Source organism: Lissotriton helveticus, chromosome 1_1, assembly GCF_964261635.1.
Source record: "Lissotriton helveticus chromosome 1_1, aLisHel1.1, whole genome shotgun sequence".
Lineage (NCBI taxonomy): Eukaryota > Metazoa > Chordata > Amphibia > Caudata > Salamandridae > Lissotriton > Lissotriton helveticus.
The window spans coordinates 1428060154-1428083376 of record NC_136057.1 but is presented as its reverse complement, the minus strand read 5'-3'; the positions used below and the strand labels follow the sequence as shown (position 1 = coordinate 1428083376).

Here is a 23223-nt window from a genome sequence, read left to right as displayed (position 1 = left end):
TAAATAGCGAAAACTTAGAAAAATGCACTTTAGAGCATTTTTCTAAGTTGTATGTTACACACACACATGTCCTTTGGACATGTGTGTGCGCAACATCAGTCTACATTTACATTTCAGTGGTGCCACAGGGTGTCCTTTGGACACCCCTGGCACCCTTGAAATCGCATCCTTATTTGCGATTAGCAAATTGCTAATCGCAAATAAGGAATGACTCCCCATTCATTCCTATGGGCCTGTCTTTAGGCCCATAGGAATGAATGGGGAGTCATTCCTTATTTGCGATTAGCAATTTGCTAATCGCAAATAAGGAAGCTGTAGAAATTGCAAATAAAATAGCGATTTCTACATGAATCCCGTTTTGCGAGTCTTTAATAGCGATTCCTTAATAATCGCTATTAAGGACTCGCAAAACGGGACACTGATGAATCTGGGGGATAGACTGAAGGTTGAAAAAAGACCTTTATGACAACTTATATGTCAGCGGATGGCCAAATGTTTACATTTACACCTGTTAGAAGAAAACACATCATCAACACTCGTGTCTGTGTCCATAGATTTGTCCCCATATGTGTTCTGTATAACTCTGTATGTTTACTTTTACTCTGCAGCCAGAAGGAATGAAAATCTTGAAAAATGTAAAGAGTGTTATCTTGGATCCTGGGAGCAGTGGAGCAGGTATAGAGCACTGATTAACTCAACACAATGATTATGCTATGTTTTCTTGATTTGTATACAGCAAGTGCATTTCCACCACCTGAATGATTATTTCATTATTTATGTATGTATTAGTTTATTTATGTATTTGTCATTTCTATAGAACAACCGGGAAGTTATCGTTCTGATGGAGATTTGCATTAAAACATTTCAGAAATGCAACAGGGATCACATCATATGGAATAGCATAACAAGCAGGCATACCTGAGTGTAATCAGCACTCAACAATAGGAGTCCACAAGCAAGTGATTATAGAAATATATTATAGAAGTTCAAAGATGAGGCATCAAAGAAGTCCATGTAGAGGAGGCCGGACCAGAGAACAACAGTTTCTATGCTGCTAAGTCTCTAAATTTGGGAGATTCGAAGAGAAAGGTTTTGTGACTTTTCAGATCTCTTACGCTGTCAAAGATAGTACAAAGATCTGCAGGATATGGCAGGAAGTTTTCATGGCTGGCTTCATGAGCAAAGAAAAACACACCAGGAGAGACAAGGGACTGAGACTTCTCTGGCTCCCTTACTATCAATATAAACTCACACAACAGAGAAGTACTCCAGGATATGCTCTCATCTGTACATTGTCAGACAACAGACTGAGACCCTCCCTTTATACCCCGATACATATATTTTTAACCCTTCCAGGGGTCTACAGACAGAATAAAAGTATTTATTTTGACTCCTAGGTTGTTTTATTATATTCTAGTACTGCACAGTTTTGGTCCCATTATAGAAGGGATTAGACCTCCCTTCTTTCTTTGCTTTTGTGTTGTGTCACGTTTCTTTACGTGTTGTATGTGCACTATCACATCTTATCTTTCTTTCTCTACCCTCACCACTAACCTTCGTCAAAAAAAGATTGCGCTCCATCCAGTGTGTTGGTCTGCACCTGGATGTATGATGCGGCCCAATGATGAAGCATGACACTGTAAAGTGTGTGAGGGCAGTATTAAGACATGTGTTGTCTTCCCTTGTTTTGTCTTAGGTTCAAGTACACATTCTATTTACTGTCCCTTTATGGATCATTATAGGATCCATAGTCTCAGTCTGTTGTCTGACATTGTACAGATGAGAGCATATCCTGTAGTACTTCTCTGTTGTGTGAGTTTATATTCATGAGCAAATATGCAGATTTTGAATTTGATTCTTGATGAAATAGCAACCACTGCAGAATGCAATGTATGGATGTGTTGTGGTTGAATTTGCTTGTAGCAAGGACTTCTCTAGCGGCTAAACGTGGTACCGCTGTCAATGGGCCTGCCAAAAGAGCTTTTCCGAAATCCAGTCGTTATATGACAAGGGAAATGGACAGCTGAGAATTAGATGGATTTTTCTAATGTGTTGGACAAGCACATTTTCAGCTTTCAACACATTCTTGACATCAGGAGCATGAGGGCCAAGTGAAGTGTAAAGCCAAGGGATTTGGCTATAGGGTTAAAGGTGGTTACAAATCTATCTCCTTTTAAAGAGTTGTGTAGTTTTGGGTAGAAGCTGAGTTTGAAAGGAAAACATATTCAATTTTCTGGTCGCTTAGGAACCCATGTTTATACTTGAGAAAGGCAGTTTCCTTGGTTAACAATGCCTTCAATTGTTGAGAGTTTTATATACAGCTTGGTGACAGGCGCATATTGGAGAAGGGTGACATCTAAGTTATGTAGGACCAGGCTTATTGATTGCGTGTAGAGAGGTAAATAATGTGGGTACTAATATGGATCCTTTCGGGACTCCACGTCATGTTGGCAGTGGTGGCTGTGTGATCGCCAGTATTTACCAATTGAGATCTCTTGAGAACGAAAGCTTTGTAATAATTTTGTACCTTGTCTCAGTAGCCCATGCAGTGTTTGAGTATATTGAGGCATTTCCTATTGTCAATTGTATTGAATGCTGCAGATAATTTTAACAGTGTAATTAAGCAAGAATCACCTTTGTCTAATATGTGGTATACATCACTGTGTACGTTTAATGCTGCGGTTCCAGTGCAGAAGTCCGGTCTAACACTATACTGATAGTTGATCAATAAATTTTATCAATCATGATGGTATTTTGCTGATTTGCGACTATTTCCTCTACAGCTTTGCAGAGCCAGTGAAGATTAGAAACTGGACAGAAGATGGATGTTAAGGCTGGATAGAGATTAGGACATTTAAGGGATCGAGTGATTTGCCGTGTCTTTACAATGATGGGGAATGCCTTGGGTAAAAGATGCATTGATCAAATAGTAACAAGTGTCTGTGAAGATGAGAAACATATCCTTGATAATTTTAGATGATTGGAGTTGAGGAAATAGTTTGTAGTTTTAAGATTTTTGATGGAATTTTCTAGTTGTTCAGTCATATAACAAGGAAGAAGGAGTCAAAAGTAGGAGTGAATTTAGGAGGAGGAACTGGACTCATTATTGTTAAGTAAAACTTGTTTTTCATTAGTTGAATTTTTTGTTTTAAAAAATTTCAGCAATTCATTTAATTTGCCTCTTTTGGCAGGAAGGGCTGCTGGTTCGCTTCCTGCATATAGAGAGATTTCTCAGGAATCAGATTAAAAACATTGTGGCATTAAGGAATATATTATCTGTCAGACCAATCAATTGGACTGAGGGGGAGACAGAGTACACTATTGATAAAAACATTTATAACCACATAATATATACTATTTGGATTCCACTGTCAGTATTAAAACCACAGACAAAGGTGTTGTTTGTGGAAATCATGTGTATGTATCGGATAACTTATCAATTAATTTAGTATTGCTCTTAGCTGGATGGTAAATTGTGAGCATATGTAAAGTCAGTGATGGAGAGAGACTGAGAACTAATATGAAACATTCAAAAGTGTAAAACCCATGTGTTGGTGTGAGGTTGCAGCTGTTGAAGTCCTTAATACTGAGCCTTCTCTTGTTTTATACTGTCTGCCCTGAAATTTGTGTCATTTATAAGATGCATGAGTCAATAACTTGGTTGGTGTGGTCATTTAACCAAGAATCTGTGATGATGATGGCATCGAGGTTATGATAAGTAAAGAAGTTGAATATTTTGGTGCAGAGACCATCAGCTGATCTTGCATTACAGAGTGTGCATGAGAGCATATTGTTAGGCGTGGTGTGGGGGTGGGGTCGGTTGGGTTGGTGGATGGATCACCTTTAATGAGATTGTTTTGATTTATTGATTTATGCGTCTTCGTCTAGGGGATTTGTGTTTCATTATAGGAAAGAAGAGATGTTGTGACTGTGGGCACATTGTGGGAGAGTGTGCAGTGAGTGCTTGAGAGTGGGAGAGATAGAGATTCGACGGAGTGGGTTGAGTGGGATGAATAGGCCATGCATTGGCTTGATTTCAGTTGAGATTCAGATGAGTAACTATTGGAGAAGAACTGGTCACTAATATGAATTCAGAGATTAAACTGAAACAAAACTGTTATGGATAGAGGTTCAAAGGACTAGATTATATTGGTGAAGAATGGGGAAGAGCGGAAGAAGTGATGCCTACCTGAGTTGCCACACGATCAAGTCCGCATGGGGTGAATATGCCATCTTTCATATGGCCAGTATGTGGCATAGAAAAGGGAGTTACCAAATAAGGCTTTGTGGTCCCTACACTAACAATTAGTGACATAAATTGTGCGCAAATGCAGATTAAAGTCCCCATATCTAGTGAACCAATGTGGTGTAGGCCATGAAAGTTGGTGGCCCAGATTCAGCAGTTGACCCGGCGATCTTTGTGATGCTTTACGTGAATTTTATAATAGCTTGCTTTAGAAGAAAGAGGGCTTTTGATCCAAGGCTTAAAACGCAGGATGTAGCTTAAAACTCGGCTCACCACAATTTTAACAGAAAGTACAGTAAATCAAAAAAGTTTCACAGTCGGAGTCATGCTGATGTTATTCAGCCATCATTTCCTATGTAAGTGGTTAGAAGAAATTGAACCATTTAAGTGTGTGCCCATCTCCTCAGTAAGTATTTATAGGGTCATAGGTCTCCAAGGACCATAGCAAGATTCCATCAGACCTTTGTTTGATGAGAGAAGATGACAATGAAGAAGAGTGGTGGAGTTGTCATGAAATTATAAAAGTGTTGGTAGAAATGTGACTGCAAATGAAGATCTGATGGACTGGTAATCATGTACGCAAAATGTCTGGAGGTGGGAGGCATGGTGAGCGGCAATTAGGTGCTCAGTGTGTGCATTTTGTCTGCGCGATTGCTAAAATGAAAACACCCTTAGATGTTCCCTCGATTGTGAGTTGTGGTGCAGGACCAACTGAGAAATAAGACATTCAGTGATTCTTTGGTGAAGATGGCTGTGATGAAAGTGGGAGAAGTGAAGCTGTAGAAGTAATTTGACACGGGCATTCAGGTCAAGTTTACTTGCAATAAGGTCTGCTGGATTAGAGATGGATTAGAGATGGTCCTTAGATTTGAGTCAATGTCACTGTGTGCTTGTGAGAAGTAGACGGGTATTTAAGAAAGATTACATTTTTGATGAAAATGGCAGTTGTTTAGGCTGGAGAACTTAAGAAATTATTGGAGTTCTGAGGAAACACTTGCCAGGAGACCATCTTGGTCTTAATCTTGAAGTCTCTGGGCACCGTTTTCCTATGGTTTAGTGATTTCTCATTGACTAGAGGCATAATGATCTATTGTCATTGTGTCTGGTCAGTAAAGATCTGGCTGTCCAATTTTTATTTAATAATGGATTTATTTGGTAAGGGAAGCAATGCGGTGTGTCTGGTATTGTCAGGGGTATTTGTGGTGTACTATGTGCATAAGTGTGCAACTAAACAAGTTTTCTGTAGACAAAAACCCAAAGTCAGGCTGCCCTTTTGATTTTCTCATCTCAAAATCTAAGAAACGACCTTAAATAATAAACTTCTGAAAACAGTCATTCTACCCCTGTTCTTTTTTAAGCAAATTCCCATCGATGACCAAATCTAAAACTAGTAAGTGAGCAAATATTTATTATGCAAAGTTAATATAAACTGCAGCATACGTTAAAGTAGAATTGCATATATAGCTGCCTCAGCAAATTACATAAAATCAACTAAAACCAGAGCATACATTAAAATAGCATTGCATATGTAGCTGCCTCAGTAAATTACATAAATAACATTAAAACCAAAGAATATTGATACATTTATTGTTTGTGAGTGAATTAGCACGGCTTGCACTCCTTCAGTTTTGGTGTAGCTTGAATAAAAACTTTTTAATCGACAATTCAGTATAGTGTCCATTGGATTAAAACATGCAATGACAGCCTGTCTGCAGGAACAGATGCCTCTTTGATCCCAAAGCCATCCCAATGAGGGCCTCCTTTCCTTCTAGAGGCCTGGGCAGATACAGAGTAGGTGGACAACATTCTCTTCTGCCACATGACACAGTCTGCATATGAATGGTACTTTGTTCCATAGGCAGGGCATGGCATGGGCGTATCCAGGGAGAATGCCAAAGCGGTACCTAATAAAAGACTAATTTTACCGATTGGACCATCCGGCGTCCAAATATGGCTGAGGCTTAAGGGCTTTGTATGAATTTATAAGTATCCAGGCGTGAGATCTGGTGAATAGAGACGCATTATCGTTGAACATTAACCCATTTAATAATTTTTTAAGGCCCCCGGCGTGAGTATTGAGTCCCATATTGTCCAGACCCCAAGTCATCAATGGTGGTGTTTAGGTACAGACCAGCTGGGGTATTTTGATCATTTTGAATTTCATGCCAGAGGGCTTTATTCAAAGGATTATCCAACGTTGATTTTATTCTCTTTCAAGTTGTGATATACACCCCCTTTCTGGTGATTGATTGATTTACTAGTCCAAACTCAAGTCTGATCTGAGCTGGAGATGCATTGGGGGTGAGACGAAAGAGGAACCTGTGGGTTTTTGTGATGATCCAAATAAAGATCAAGGCACCGGTGCCTCGTAAGGCCTCACTTCTGTAAGATAGGCTTGGGACTAGTTTTGCAGCTATTACCTTTAGAAGAGGAGTCAAACTTGGACCATCCAGGGATCTCTATGGTGTTTGAAATGCCAGGGGTAATGCCAGCCCTTCCTTTGTCACTCCTGCTTGCGGCAAAGGGTGCTTTAACATTCTTGAGCAAACTGAGCTTGCTTTCTATTGCATTCCATTTTGAGATGTGGTTTCATAGCACAATACATTTTCTTCATGCCAATCAAGGCACAAATGCACTTTGCAGTATTTTGGATGTTTGCATAACAAGTAGGGGTGTGCAAAATATTTTCTCTGGCATCTTTGGGAAACTAGTCTAACAACAGTGCACTTCATTATGTGAATGTCATAGAGGCCGTCCATGCACACCAAAGACCTTTGTCATAAAGAACCCTTGTACCTGCACCTCAACCATGGAAGGATCCATCTGTCGCTAAGGTTTAGGTGCGTGCCAAACTCGTGCAGAAGACCTGCTTGCCGAATCCACTCTCACATCATTTAAGTGAGCCCACTGCTTCCCGGTGCAAACAGTTCTTCTCCATTTAGCGTCTACTGCATCGGTTCTTGATGTCTCTAGAAAATATCTGAAGCGGTCACTATGGAGGAGAAAGCCCATGCTGGAAAAATATTTATGGCGAAAAGCAAACCCGCCATTCTCAATGAGAGATCGAACTCAAGCCCTTCATGGTGGCTGAAATCTCGCAAGCCAGGTAATTTAAGGTGCTTGTGAAGGACATTTTCTGTAGGGAAGGATGCTGGCATCCTCTCGTTTTAAGTTAGGTTGATTCTGCCTCGCAACGTGTTTATCCTTTCATGCAGTGATGAGGCTTTTAGTGGCCAATCATGCAGCAGTGGTAGATCAGGGAACCCTAACAGAAGAAATGAACCATCACTAATTCCAGTCATTTCGTCAACACCGTTGTCCTCACTGAACTACCTCAATCGAAATGTCACCGTACACTTCTGTAGGATCAGGGCCCTAGGCCCACATGGTGGAAAATGACCCACACAGACACATAGGGGCAGATTTATCATTATTTCACGCAACGCAGCATGCCATCTTGCTGAGCTGTGCTCAGCTGCAGAAAAGGGAAGGACAAGAATGTGCATTCCTGTCCTTTCCTTGCACTGGCACACAATGTGCTGCCTAGCACCAATGCAGGCCCCCTTGTGCCATGGTGCAAAGGGTCCTGCTTTGCAGGCTTGATTATTTTTGTGCAGGAAGAGACAGCTACCTATACAAAAACAATCTTCAGAGGCATTGTCCTCTGTCTATGTGTGCTGCAGAATGTAGCACACATATAAAGAGGAATAAATGAGGAGAAATAAAGATAATTCTTTTTGTTACCCCTCACCTGGGAAGGTGTAGCATTTTAACACATTCCCAGGTCTACCAGTAATGGTACATCTAGGAATGTGCCAAAATCCATGGGCCAATGTGTGGTACACCCAAACTCCACCCATGGAACCCTTCCCTGGGGCAGAGTAATGCAATGCAGTGATTTGCACTGTTTTGTGTTACTGTAGATTTATCAAGCTATGCAGGGCCACACAAGGAGGCCTAGTATGGCTTGATATATCTTACTGCACTGCCCTTGGCACATCTTGCAAGAATGATGCCAACATTGATAAATATGGGCAGTAGTTCTTGTGGATATAGCTGGCCTCTGGCTGGTGCACCCTGGCCCTTTTATTGACAGGCTCATCAGATCGGTGATGGATGGGTGTGGAATGGGTGTTAGTACAGCCTCAATGGAGAGACCGCTTAATTATGTGTTCAGCAGGTCACTACAATTTTCTGCAGACATCTTGGGAGTAGGGCCTTGTACATTTTACGCAGCCTTGCCAAGCATTACTGGACAGAATAACGCATTGTCGTAAATTTCTCACATCCACACAAGGACCCAAGATATGTATGCACTGTGTGTCACTTGACAAAGCTGTGCAGTGCAAGGTGATTCAGAGTGACTGTTGTGCCCACGGTAGCATCGCCTGGTCCTGTATCGCTCACTGCAGTCAAACTGCTGCTGGGCTAAAGGTGAAAATAGTTCATATTACATTTTAATGGATGGCGGTTGCACACAAGAGCTGGGAATCATGTCTCCGCTTCACAGACTTCATTATAAGCTGGTTCGATATGAAAGTGAAGAGCCCAAAAGGACTCCTGACACAAAACATGCAGAGAATGGAACCTTCATGTGGGCCGACACAAGGCATCTCACCCTGAAGAAGTGACATCCTGACTCCATCTGAAGTAAGACAGCTCAGGCCCTTCAGAATTGGGTGTGCTGGGTGGCGGCAGCAATACTTCGGCCAGTGCCCTGTAGGTGTTGAACATGTCCTTATTGAGCACTTAAGATTTTCATTTAAATACCTGAATTTCACCCAACAGTTAATCCCGGGTCACGGTGTGAATGGCTCAATCTTTGACAACGTAGCTGGGCTCAGCGGGCCTGATTCACAAAAGTAATCTGAGATAAAATCCTAACTTTACGACTGTCAGTATTCTCAAAAGGCATTTAGGAGTAGTAAAGTTAGGATTTCTAACTTTACTACTCCTAAACTGGGAAGAATCCTAACTTTACGGCTTTTGGTATTCACAATAGGCATTTAGGAGTAATAACATTAGGATTTCTAACTTTACTACTCCTAAACTGAGAAAAATCCTAACTTTATTACATACGGTATTCACAAAAGGCATTTAGGAGTAGTAAAGTTTTAAACATGCACACATGCCTAGAAATGCACCAATTGAATACCTGATCTTCCTGTACTATGCGATGCCTATTTAATTCCATCCGTAACTACAGGTCCAGTGCAAGAGGGGAGTGTGTACTGAGACTTTAAGATGGTACTGGAAAGGAGATACAGCTGCAGCTTTGGGGGCTGGTTTGAGAGGCATTACCAATCCTAGGTTGTGGGGATCAGCCAAGAGGAAGTGATGAAAGCAGTCAAATAATGGATGATATCTAGCCACAGCAAGATAAACAGGTCACAAATCGAAGAACCCAAATGCTGTAAATGGATCAAAAACCACCCATGAACCATATGGCTCAGCATGTAGGCCCACCACCAAACAACTGAGCCCAAGTGGAGGAATTTAGCGATAAATATAGACCAGTGGAGGCTAGCAAGGAACAGTGGCATTGGGTGGCGGGGGGGAGTTAGAAAAAAACTAGACTTACCTGTTCCTCGCCGATCGTAAATCGGCAGCTGCCGCTTCTCCTCCGTCCTTTTATCTTCCTTGATCCTGGCAGCACCCAGGCTTCCAGGAGCCCCTAAGTCAATCAAGACACTGCTGTCACCATGACAGCAGTGTTGTGATTGCGCCGTGGTTCGGGACTCAGACAGGGAGTAGGAGCCTCTGCATGTTCCCCACCAGGCTGTGTATTACAGTCTGGTGGGGAACATGAAAAGTGTGCATAGCAGTTTGGCTGGCCCAAGACGGCCTGCCAAACCGTCATGGGCACTTAGGTACACCACCCACTCCCCCCTCTGAAAGGAGCCCAGCCCCGCCGTGCCCCGCCCCGCCCTAACCTGGCTCCAGTCCATATTTTATTTTTCCTTTACACTGCTCATTACGAGCAGTGGGGCGACGCTCCTCCGCCTTAGTAGAGGAGCCGCCGCTGATATAGACTCCAGTCTTTCAATGATATGGTCAGTCGTGGCCGGGATGACTCGTGGGTGGGGGTAGGGGAGGAGTGTCGCGCGGTGGGGTAAACATAAACAAGCATTTACAATGCAATGGTTTCGCCTTTGGAAAAGTTAGAGCTATTGGCATTGTAAATGTCAAAATTTGTATTTATGGATTGGTTTTGAAAACAGATAAATAAATGGCATTGTCAATTACATTGCCATTAGCTTAATCTCTCGCAAATGTGAGACCTATTGTACCCTACGGATGAGCTCAGCAGACAGCAATTACTACCTCACACACACATTCAGAGCCACACACACACACCCAGAGCCAGCCACACACACACACACAGCCACACACACACACCCAGAGTTTACGTATATCCCTTAAAGTATATTACTTGTGCTTTTTTAATTTCAGTGCAATATACTCTAATAGTATCCTGGGATTTCTGCTTGGTTACTTTCCCATAATCTCTTCTCCAGATTCTTTCTGTTCTCTTCCTTAAGAGTAATTGCGATCACTGTTATTAAAATATCAGGCTTGAAATGATTTTTAAAATTCCCCAACAGTAGTAGCAGTTCCCTTAATTTGCAGCAGAAACAGGAAAAAATTCCTCTGTGTGCAACGCTAACGTCTCGTCCACCCATCCATCCTCTGTTTGTGGTATGAGCCCAAAAAAAGCTGGAGCGCTAACAAAAATGGCGACTACATTACTTTTCTCTACTGAGCCAAAACCATTTCAAACTCTTTTTTCAAACACTGCTATTTCAACTTCCGTTAATGAACCTGTGGAGTAAAGGTGGACGGGTGTCTCTGACTCGTAGTCTATGAGTTACTCAATAGAGGGATAATAATGTATATCTAGCTTCATTTGTACGTCAATGTTATTGTGTGTAGGAACTAAATAAATTCCTTGGCTTACTTGAGACATCTTTTGACTGATCAATGGTGTTTCACCTTGACAAAAGGAGTGATTTTAGGGGCGCCTTCTACCACCAGTACGCTGGAAGCGTAGTGCTCATAATCCCACTAATACGGATTTTCTTAATTCCGTTCTCCTTTCCTTCCTCCCTATAACGATGGTTGCTGAAGGGAAAGAGCTCAGGAACTGTCTAAGTAGGTGCCCCACTTACAGACACCTAAAAGTAAAAAATGCACCTAAGTAGCCCAGCATCTAAGGTCGATGCCCCACATACGTAATACCCCAAGGTGTGTTTAATGGTTTACTCGGCAACCAGTCAACGATGTCTGATTGAAGGACAGTGAAGTCGCTGGAGTATAGTTGGCCACCTGGACTCTATGCTGGAGACAATGTTTGGCTAGTGCGCCAGTATGCACTAGGCCTCGGTACTGTATACCGATAACCATAATCGCAGGCGAACACATGTTTTTATAGTAGTACTAGCCCCCAAAAACTGGAACTGGAGGGACCAGTGACCGCTGGCGATTGCTCAAGTTTAATGCAGTCTTGACCACCGGTTCAACTGGTGACATCTCCTGAACTGGTGGAGCTAGAAGGCTGATTCCAAGGTTGCAACCTCCTCTGAAGACTGGACAACGCCTGGCCCAGCTAAAGCCAAGAGAAGGGATGTACAAGCCCCCCACAGGGATGGAGAGGGTCAGGGAGCATGCTGGCTCACCCTTCCCAGGTCCTAATCCCAAGATAGCAGCTCTTTCTCACAGATATCATCCATAATGCCCTGGACAGCTGGATCTGGCGCACCGTGCTGCTCCTGGGCAATCTCAGGTTATTATGATACCCCAAGCAGGTTTTCCAGTGAGAGGCACCGTAGCGGTTTGTGGTGGACCAGGTCAATCTCCTGGCAGGATCAGTCCACCTCCAGCCACAGACAGGCAAGTCTTACATCTCTCCACAGACCAAGAATCAAGGGGACTCCATGGGCTTTGGGGTTTAAGACCCAGTGTGGGAAGACAATGACAACCAGGCAGGGGTTCAACTCCTGGCTCTAGCAGGGGTCTCTCCGTGGGTGCGGTGTACGCCTTCTTGTTGTTGAATCATTACCGGTGAACAAAGTACTGGCTGAGGGGTTAGTATTTATACTCATTGGCGACCAAGGTGTCATGCTTTTAGCAAACCATGAGCTTTGCTTGTTTTAGAAGTTCAAACTCTCCTTTGGTCTTTGAGACCCATCTGCTTGCTGCTGTCTTTGCAAATGTGTGTGCTGGTGGCCACCAGAGAGGATTGTGGGCCGGCTCAGGTGTTCATCTGTACTTGGATGTCTCAAAGAGCTTCTTACCGGGGAACATGTTCACCACACAGGAAACTTAGGGGCGTGGGGGAGGGGAGTTTCACTGTATCATCACTGGAGCAAGGTAAACATGACCTACACGGATCTGGGCCACCTACCCCATCCACCACCCAGCGTTTGGGGGGTGGCATGAGAGTCTATGTGTCCAGACTGAAATCTCCCAAGGGGACATCTAACCCTAGCAAAGGGAGATCCCTATCTTGTACATCACACGCGTGAAGTCTAGTGTGACGCAGCATTCACCCATCCTATAAATCCTTCATGCATGTCCAGACATGATGAAGGGCAGGGTTGTGTGAGACTGAACTGTACTTTCATGAGGAGAAGTCGGTAGGCAGCGCCCCCTACAGGGGACAGGTAGGCATGTGTGTGCCCCTGATTAGAGAATACACTGTCATCATGTCCATCTGTCCATCTGTCATAGCCTGGGCAGCGTGCAAAGGGTTAAACTTTGGATCCAGTACCTCACAGCATTCACTCTGCCCCCACCGTGCACTGAGCTCCAAGCCCAGAAAGGCCTCCCCTGGCTCCAGCAGCCGCTTCCAGATCTGTGCACACCGACAGGTTCAAACTCCAGTCGGTCACAGCAACCTCTCACAGGCGATAACAAAAGCAGGCATTTTAATTGGGCAATGACTAACGGGCAGCATCGAGGCACTAACGAGGGGTGAGAGCGCCGAGGCGGTGCCAGGGCCACATTCAGGGGTTCCCACGCTCCAGTGAACCTTTCTTCCCTCTGTTGGTCGCTGTTTGTTGGCAGGGGTGAGTTATGACACATGCCAATAGCGCCAAGCGGCCAGAGCGCTGCCAGCTGTACCCGCGTGCACTCTGCCTACCCCAGCCTGAGACACTCATTCACTCCTCCCTCTGTACTCAGGGCCTGTCACTGCTATCACGAGCCACGGGGCATCCGTGGGCGAGCACTGTGGTGCCCCTGGCACTACGCTTCCTAACACCAGTCTCAGGGGTCACGGAGGCTGGGCAAGAACAGAAAGTAAAACAAGTCAGGTCCCGGGCCGGCAGCCAATCACAGCGCGGCCTGGTAAATGACGTCACGGGGGTGTCTCGGGCCGGCAGCCAATCACAGCGCGGCCCGGGGAATGACGTCACGGGGGTGTCCCGGGCCGGCAGCCAATCACAGCGCGGCCCGGGACACACGGCAACAAGGGGCGGGGCTTAAAAAAAGAGTCAGAAACGCCCACGATTCGCGTTCTGACCAGGAAAAAGTGATTGACACTGATGTCTTCCAATGGCTAGCCTCCATTTATGGAGCTAGCCAATGGAAGAAGGGGCGGTTTCAAGTCCCCACTACTGAGATAACATTAGATTTCGCCCTGGGCGGGGCACTGCTTCCGCAGTGCCACGGCCAGGGCGAAACCTAAAAATAATATAAACATACCTTCCCAGGTCCCACGTAGTCTCTGCTCCTGACCTGCTTTCCTGCAGGAAGCAGGCAGCCTCCCTCCTCTCCCCTAAGCCAATCACAACACTGCAATGGCAGCGTTGTGATTGGTCGGGACGGCGCCTGTTGGAAGGCCATTTTATCCATGTAGGCTGCATTGCCTACATGGAGAAAGGGCAGAGTGCGCATGACTGTTATCCCCCACTTCATACTTCACTATGTAAGGTAACTGCATTTACGTGCTTTATGCTGGTGCAAGAAATGTTTCTTTTCGGTGCGATCCTGTTATAAAAGGGAAGCATGTTACAGACATAGTATAGGCACACCGGAGCGTTGCAGCTGTTTTAAGGCAATTAATATAGTGTGGGGAAAAGGGATCACTTGTGAAATGTATCTGTTTAAAATGGACATGACTGGTTTGCTTCACTCACAATAGTGTCACTCATAGGGTCACACGTAAGTAATTGAAATGTCACACAAATCATACTGAAAATGTGGAAATGTCAGACATAAACATAATGAAAAATTGGCAGCTATGTGTACCATTGCAGAGTTGTATACAAATACACAGGTCACCTAAGTCAAATGGAACCCCTTAACATGATCTCTATTGAATTTAAGAGATCGCTATTGTGTGCTGGTGTTTGTATGACCCAAACATGATCTTTTGCTGCCACCTAGTGTACATAAATAGTTTGGTCTTTTAATTCATTTGCAACACGTTCTGTGAAGCTTTTCATTCAACTTTCTGACATGGCGGTATCCCTAGACTTTCTATGTTTTCCCTGATGCAATTACAATCTAGGCCTCCGCTACTTCTTCAGTAGCAGAAATCTGCCGAATTAGAAACACATTTGTTGATTAACCTAATAATCACGCGTGCACCAGCACACCCGCAGCTTCTCTAGACCTAGGGCCATCTCTTCAGTAGCATTAATTACTGATACTTTCGATTGACTTTATTCTCCTTGATACAATTATAATACAATGATGCCTGCACGCCTTGTATAAAAGCCCTTCTCTAATTTCCTTAATACAAGCGACTTGTGACACTCCAGACGCCTGAAGTAAAGAAATTACGTAGCTGCTCAGTTGTAATGCCTGTAATAACTTCTTACAGTTGAGTCCTGACATCACGATACCTGCTGTCAGAGCTAGCAGCAAGGGCCGAGGGCAGGTCACAGAGCATAACTGCAGGAGCAATTTAATGAACGAAAACGGAATGTGCACGTTCCGCCTTCTGATATGTTTTGATAAAATTAAAAGCGTTCAGCAGAAAGGAGATATTTATAGCAACAAATGTATTTTTCCCAAGTTAAGGTTATCACAGGAAAGACAGAAACTGATTATTTCTAACACAACATTTTTTATGGGATTTACATGAAACTAGTCCTAATATCGTTTTGCAAAGATGACTGACTGTGATGAATTTTGCAGTACATATTGAGGTTCCGACCGGTTCTTCAATATTTTGGTTTTGCTTTCGTGTCTGCAACAAACATGAAAGAGCAGAATACTAATGATTTAATCAGCTCGTTTGAAGGGTCTTGGAGTGACCATGTATTATAAGGAATACAATACTCTCTGTTATGAACATAATTAAAGCTGCTGTTTAAAAAGCTAAACAAAACAGTGCTTTCTTTCTTCTGAGCTACTTTTCTAGCTGTACATTGCCAAACAGAAAGGGATTATGTTTGGAAATATGTTAAATGTTCATTGGAATCTTTCTGTAAGCTTCTACTTCACCTTTTTTTTTTTTAAACTGACTTGCATAAAACTGCTCATAATATGTTTTTGCAACAACTATCTAACAGCTGTTTTGGTGTGTTAAATTTAGCACCAGAAATTGTCTTTTTATTTTTCATGTTTGCAAACATGCTTATTCTTTCCTATGAAAGAGCTACGCTGTAAGGATGCAAGTGGTTTGTGGGAAAAGTGATGGTGTGACCACATATTATAAGTGATATAGGGCCAGATGCATCAAGCATCCATTTTGCGATTCCTTATTAGCGAAAAATAAGGAATCGCTAATGAGGAATAGCAAAATGGAATGCATCAAGCAATCACTACAAAAATAGCGATTCCTTAGAATTCCTTAATTGCGACTCGCAAATTGCGAGTCGCAATTAATGAATACCTCCCCATTCATTCCTATGGGCCCAGAGGCCCATAGGAATGAATGGGAAGACAATCTCAATTTGCGAATCGCAATTAGTGATTCGCAAATTGAGATTGCGAGTTCAAGGGTGCAGGGGTGTCCAAAGGACACCCTGTTGCACCCCTGATTTTGATCTGTGCACATATGTTGCGCACACACATGCCCTTAGGGCATGTGTGTGCGCAACATGAAACTTTGAAATATGCACAAAAGTGCATTTTTCAAAGTTTTTGCAAATTACCATGAAGTCGTACTTCGTGGTAATTTGCATGCCCTATTAGCGAATTCGCTATTTTAGAAACTTTCCTGCATTGCAATTAAGGAATCTCAATTTGAGATTCCTTAAATGCAAACAATCGCAATTTAGCGAATTCTCTATTTGCGATTTTTGCATTTGGGATGATGCATCCCAAGTGCAAAAATACCGGTCGCAAAGGGGCAGATTCTGAGAATCTGCCCCTTTGCGACCGGTTTTTAGCTTGATGCATCTGGCCCATAGTACATTGCCATACATGATAAGCATATTGCAAGTCAGCTCTGCGTTCCACCGTATTATAAGGAAACTCGGCCCTCTGCCTCATTCCTGTATATGGTGTGACCTTCTAAAGGTCATGGTCATCGAACTCATCTGTGACTTGCAATCTCCTTATATTGTATGGCATGGGGGACCTTATCACGTATATATTGTCGGCCCGAGCTCCATACAACAGCTGCCATCACTGTGCAATTGTAAACATTCCTCTTTGCCAATCTAATTTCGCAGGAAATCAGTTCATTCTCTGCCTCTCACACCTTCATCAGCAGCTGGCCGTACATCATTTCCAACCAGTACTTCACTTCATATGTTGTGCATAATTTGACCAGTAAAAATCTTCTCCTTGAACAGCGGACTCACTTCACTTTCCTAATATTACTACTTCATCATTAGGGATGTTGCTGCAAAATAACTAACCTGGGGCAGCTTCTCTATAGGGGACAAAAGGGTGGGAACAACCCACAATCATGGGTCTCTTCTTGCATCTCATTTATTAAAATACTACACCATTTACATTTAACAAAATAATCTCACTGATCACTTGTTTACATATAATAGCTGCAATATCACCTTGCACCAGAAGAGGCTCCCCTGGTATGTACAGCACATATGTCAGGCATTGGATGTTACAGCCTGTCCTTTCACAGATGCTATACATGTCTGACAGGCTCGCCAGTTTATAGCTCAATGTGCTATATACAAACGTTGGCAACTTTTAAACCGCAAGAAACAAAAGGATCTCTGTCTAAAAAGCAATAACCCACTTACCTATCTATATAAAAAACAAAATGTGTGATCTGCATGATGTGCTTTGCAGCAGGCACATTGAGATTCTGTGCTGAGCCTATAAATAATTTGGAAAATGGGGAGATAGGTCCTTGGGACGTATGGTCAGCTGGACCCTATATAGTATTTGTGAAAAAGCAAGTACTGGCCATACAGGAAGTTTTTAGATCTCCTTCTTTTAGAGTGACAAATAAAGTTTTATTTCAAAATTTGTCTGGTATTATTTATTTTATACCCTTTTACTTTTTGTTTTCAAAATTCAAAAAATTCATTATACAAAAAAGACATACCCAAATACATTTATCATACAATTTGTTCAAAAACATATAAAGAACGTTACATATAACAAACAGAACATATATCTGAATTTCATATTAACATTAGCACAAGAGCTTGTGCATCAACATCATTAATCATTATTGCACTAACTTTCCTTAACAAGAAAAGTTCTTTATGCTCAAAATAAGGAAAAATCAAATGGAGAAAGCAATCTATGTACAAAACAATACCAGTTAGACTGAGAGAATTAATCAAAACATCAGTCCAACACAAAGCTAGTTATTTTAAGCAGTTGTCGGATGCTTGTCTCCAATTGGCCGACGCGTTTCGAACTCACTATTTTACTTTGCGTGTTCTCGTCAGGGCGTGATGACTCTATCCTGTGGGGTTTGTGCAAAATGTGAAAAAGAAATGACGTCAGTTCCCACTAAATCTCAAATAGCCTAATCAAGCAAAAAAGCTCCAACTCATAGATGCATACCTTATACAAAACGTCACTGGTGGGTGGGGTTCAGTATGTGCTATAAAATTCCCCGTCGCGGTATCTGAGGGGGAATGAATGGAAGGGAATCAGAATCAATTATGTATACCAATACAGAGCCAGATGCCTAGTGCCAAAGACACGTGATGCTCGCTCCTACCTTCGAGTGATCCCGTCTCCTTCCAAAATTGAATTTATGGTTCTCCCTTTGTCTATAGGGGAGCCCCCCTGGTTACACTGGAGCCTGCCAAAAAGGAGAGGATGGTAACTAAACCATGTCATATCCCTTATCGGTATTGTGGTTCTCCAAAATTGTTAAAAATGTACCTTTGACTTTAGGTTTATAGCGTGGTCTAAGGTCCGCTTAATCTTGGTTTGTTCACCTTGTCACAACAGTGCCTCCCGACGTGACGCCCGGGTCCGTACAATGTTAGCACTCTGCCAAAAACAGAAACGAGCGTTCAGTTAGCAAACCGCTTATTGGCATTGCTTTCAATTAGCAAACCGCTTGTTGGCATTGCTTAAGACGCGCTCGCGTTTTTTTCAAGGGCAAAGGGCACCTACCTAGTTCCCTCTGTTCAATCTGCATCCGTCTCTCGTAATGGCAATCCATCAGTGCGCCATGTTTGAGAGAGGCGTGACTATTTTATTGTCACATGATTCACGGAGTTCTGGGACATGTAGTCCACTCGTGATTTGGAGAACACACACAGGGCTGATTTAACTAAAACACAAGGAGTTGTATTTTATTGTCGCATAAATCACGAAATTCAAGAACATGTATTCCAATCGCTTTTATAATTCACGGGGTTCTGGGATATATAGTCCATTCGCGATTTAAAGGACACACACAAAAATGATTTTACTCTAAGACATGGAATTTAATTTTTGTTTTTTATTTTTTGTCACAAGATTCACGAGATTCAGGGACATATAGTCGACTCGTGATTTAGAGAACACACATAGATCTAATTTTGAATATAAAACAGGGAGTTTTATAACCTGGAAATATCCGACATGGAATTCAATCCAGTTTGAAAACTGTTGAATCGCAAGATTAAATAGGCTTCTTTCCTGAGTAGAACATCATCCACATCCTGGACTGTTTTCGTGAGTCCTATTGTATATAGGACCGTCCATTTGAAATCGGTCTCTGAATGACCCTGTTCTATAAAGTGTTGAACCATGGGTGCCGATACCACTTTAGTTTTGATCCGCGATCGATGTTGTGTAATGCGAGTGTTAATCTGTTGGTTTGTTTTCCCAATATAGAGTTTATCGCAACTACACGTGATTGCGTAGACCACATTCCTGGTCTTGCAATTACTGAAACTCTCATTTCTCCATCGTGTCCCCCGGTGAATAAATTCACTGCCCTCAATCGTTGATTCGCACGAGACACAGTTACCACACCTATGATGGCCTGTTACCTGTTTCATGCCCCATATTGACAGCAGATCGTGTTTTGGTTTTTCTATCCTTACATCTGCCCGTACCATGTGTTGACCAATACTCCTGTTCTTTTTAAAGGCAAAAATAGGTTTTGGAAATGGACATTCTAAGTCTTCCAACAAATGCCAATTTTTAAGTATGGTTTGTCGCACTTGGTGGGCATGGGGACCGAACGTAGTCACACAGACAAGTTTGTCTAGTTCTTGTTTCACTTTACGTTCAAACAGACACTCCCGTGGTGTAAATCGTGCCCTCTTGCGTGCATGTTTCAGTAATTTGGCAGGGTAACCCCTGTTGGTCATCTCATCGCAAAATTTCTGTGCATGTTGGTCATAGTCTGCTATCTCAGAGCAGTTTCTTCGTATACGAAGAAGCTGCCCATAGGGAAGATTAGTTCGCAAATTCTTAGGATGGGCACTCCGGTGATGAAGGATGGTGTTTCTATCTGTCTTCTTTCTGAAGAGAGAAGATTTTAAAACACCATCAGTGCAACTTATTTCAACATCCAGAAATGTCATTTTTAAATTACTGTGTTCAATCGAAAACTTAATGTCCGGATGTTTGTGGTTTAGCCATTGATGAAATTCAAGCAATTCGGTGTGGCTCCCCTGCCACAGGAGCCACACGTCATCGATGTACCTGAGCCACTGTTTTATATGTTTTTTGAAAGGGTTATTGTTCTCCACGAACTTGTTCTCGTATTCCGCCATAAACAATATGGCCATCTCCGGCGCATAGGGGCATCCCATGGCTGTCCCCTTGATTTGGGCGAAAAACTCGTCATTGAAACGAAAATAGTTCTTTTTAAGTGTCAATTCCGCGATTTCCAAGATAAATGAAGTTGGGACCCGGTGGGGTCTTACCCTCATATCTAAGTACAATTCAATGACTTCCAATGCTTCACTTTGTGGGATTTGTGTATATAATGAGGTCACGTCCATTGTGACCATGATCTCACTCGAGGGGTCAAAATTCATTCCCTCTATGATTTGTAGGAGTTTTTCCGGGTGCGCATCTCCCATGGTATTTTTTGCCTGGGTTTCGATTGTTGTCCCTTCTCTAAAAAAGAGACCTGCTTTTTGTTATTATTGCCTCTTGTTGTAGAACCCGAAGAGTCGGATGAGGATGATGTTTCAGAAAAGGTTTTAAACCTGTTGCGGGAGCGCCCCTGGTAATTATACAATGCCCCCCTTGAGTCAGCCTGGGACTAAAAATCGTCTTTCAAAAACGGATAGGTTTTCTCTAAAGTAAAGGATTTTGAATCCCTCTCGTATTGGGTAGTTTTATTGTTTATGGCAGTGTCCTTGAAGGACAAAATTTCTTTTTCAATTTTTTCGAGGAGTGCTTTGGCATCAGGGACCAACTGGCTCTCTTGGATACTTTTGGTGACTTCCTCTATTTCTTCTAATTCTTTTGCGCACAGGCGTTGTGCAGTCTCGATGGTATGGACCATCAGATCCCTGCTACATTTGGTGTTTATACAACTGAAACCCCTTTTGTATTCGGCATCCTCTGTGAAAATCACAGGCACATTTTTCACCTGGAGCCCCCAAGGAATAGTGCCTCCCTTGAGGTGTTTCAGAAGAAAATGGCCGTGCAGCTCTGTTCTAATGTGTTTTTTACTTAATCTGATCAGTTTGTCAGATTCATTTTGTTGCTGTGCAGAGGTGCTAAGTGCGATGTTTGAAAATGGAGCTGAGGCTATTAAGTTTTTGAAAGACGATTTTTACTCCCAGGCTGACTCAAGGGGGGCATTGTATAATTACCAGGGGCGCTCCCGCAACAGGTTTAAAACCTTTTCTGAAACATCATCCTCATCCGACTCTTCGGGTTCTACAACAAGAGGCAATAATAACAAAAAGCAGGTCTCTTTTTTAGAGAAGGGACAACAATCGAAACCCAGGCAAAAAATACCATGGGAAATGCGCACCCGGAAAAACTCCTACAAATCATAGAGGGAATGAATTTTGACCCCTCGAGTGAGATCATGGTCACAATGGACGTGACCTCATTATATACACAAATCCCACAAAGTGAAGCATTGGAAGTCATTGAATTGTACTTAGATATGAGGGTAAGACCCCACCGGGTCCCAACTTCATTTATCTTGGAAATCGCGGAATTGACACTTAAAAAGAACTATTTTCGTTTCAATGACGAGTTTTTCGCCCAAATCAAGGGGACAGCCATGGGATGCCCCTATGCGCCGGAGATGGCCATATTGTTTATGGCGGAATACGAGAACAAGTTCGTGGAGAACAATAACCCTTTCAAAAAACATATAAAACAGTGGCTCAGGTACATCGATGACGTGTGGCTCCTGTGGCAGGGGAGCCACACCGAATTGCTTGAATTTCATCAATGGCTAAACCACAAACATCCGGACATTAAGTTTTCGATTGAACACAGTAATTTAAAAATGACATTTCTGGATGTTGAAATAAGTTGCACTGATGGTGTTTTAAAATCTTCTCTCTTCAGGACAGATAGAAACACCATCCTTCATCACCGTAGTGCCCATCCTAGGAATTTGCGAACTAATCTTCCCTATGGGCAGCTTCTTCGTATACGAAGAAACTGCTCTGAGATAGCAGACTATGACCAACATGCACAGAAATTTTGCGATGAGATGACCAACAGGGGTTACCCTGCCAAATTACTGAAACATGCACGCAAGAGGGCACGATTTACACCACGGGAGTGTCTGTTTGAACGTAAAGTGAAACAAGAACTAGACAAACTTGTCTGTGTGACTACGTTCGGTCCCCATGCCCACCAAGTGCGACAAACCATACTTAAAAATTGGCATTTGTTGGAAGACTTAGAATGTCCATTTCCAAAACCTATTTTTGCCTTTAAAAAGAACAGGAGTATTGGTCAACACATGGTACGGGCAGATGTAAGGATAGAAAAACCAAAACACGATCTGCTGTCAATATGGGGCATGAAACAGGTAACAGGCCATCATAGGTGTGGTAACTGTGTCTCGTGCAAATCAACGATTGAGGGCAGTGAATTTATTCACCGGGGGACACGATGGAGAAATGAGAGTTTCAGTAATTGCAAGACCAGGAATGTGGTCTACGCAATCACGTGTAGTTGCGATAAACTCTATATTGGGAAAACAAACCAACAGATTAACACTCGCATTACACAACATCGATCGCGGATCAAAACTAAAGTGGTATCGGCACCCATGGTTCAACACTTTATAGAACAGGGTCATTCAGAGACCGATTTCAAATGGACGGTCCTATATACAATAGGACTCACGAAAACAGTCCAGGATGTGGATGATGTTCTACTCAAGAAAGAAGCCTATTTAATCTTGCGATTCAACAGTTTTCAAACTGGATTGAATTCCATGTCGGAAATTTCCAGGTTATAAAACTCCCTGTTTTATATTCAAAATTAGATCTATGTGTGTTCTCTAAATCACGAGTCGACTATATGTCCCTGAATCTCGTGAATCTTGTGACAAAAAATAAAAAACAAAAATTTAATTCCATGTCTTAGAGTAAAATCATTTTTGTGTGTGTCCTTTAAATCGCGAATGGACTATATATCCCAGAACCCCG

At 42.7% G+C, this 23223-nt stretch overlaps 1 protein-coding gene across 1 annotated transcript in view; it reads left to right on the top strand.

The window, feature by feature from the left end:
* LOC144764150 (complement C3-like) overlaps positions 1–23223 on the top strand; it is a 604987-nt gene that overhangs the window by 374232 nt on the left and 207532 nt on the right. The window contains exon 27 of the mRNA XM_078650287.1: positions 609–675. Within this exon, the coding sequence (XP_078506413.1) occupies positions 609–675 (67 nt within the window). The remainder of the gene's footprint in view (positions 1–608; positions 676–23223) is intronic.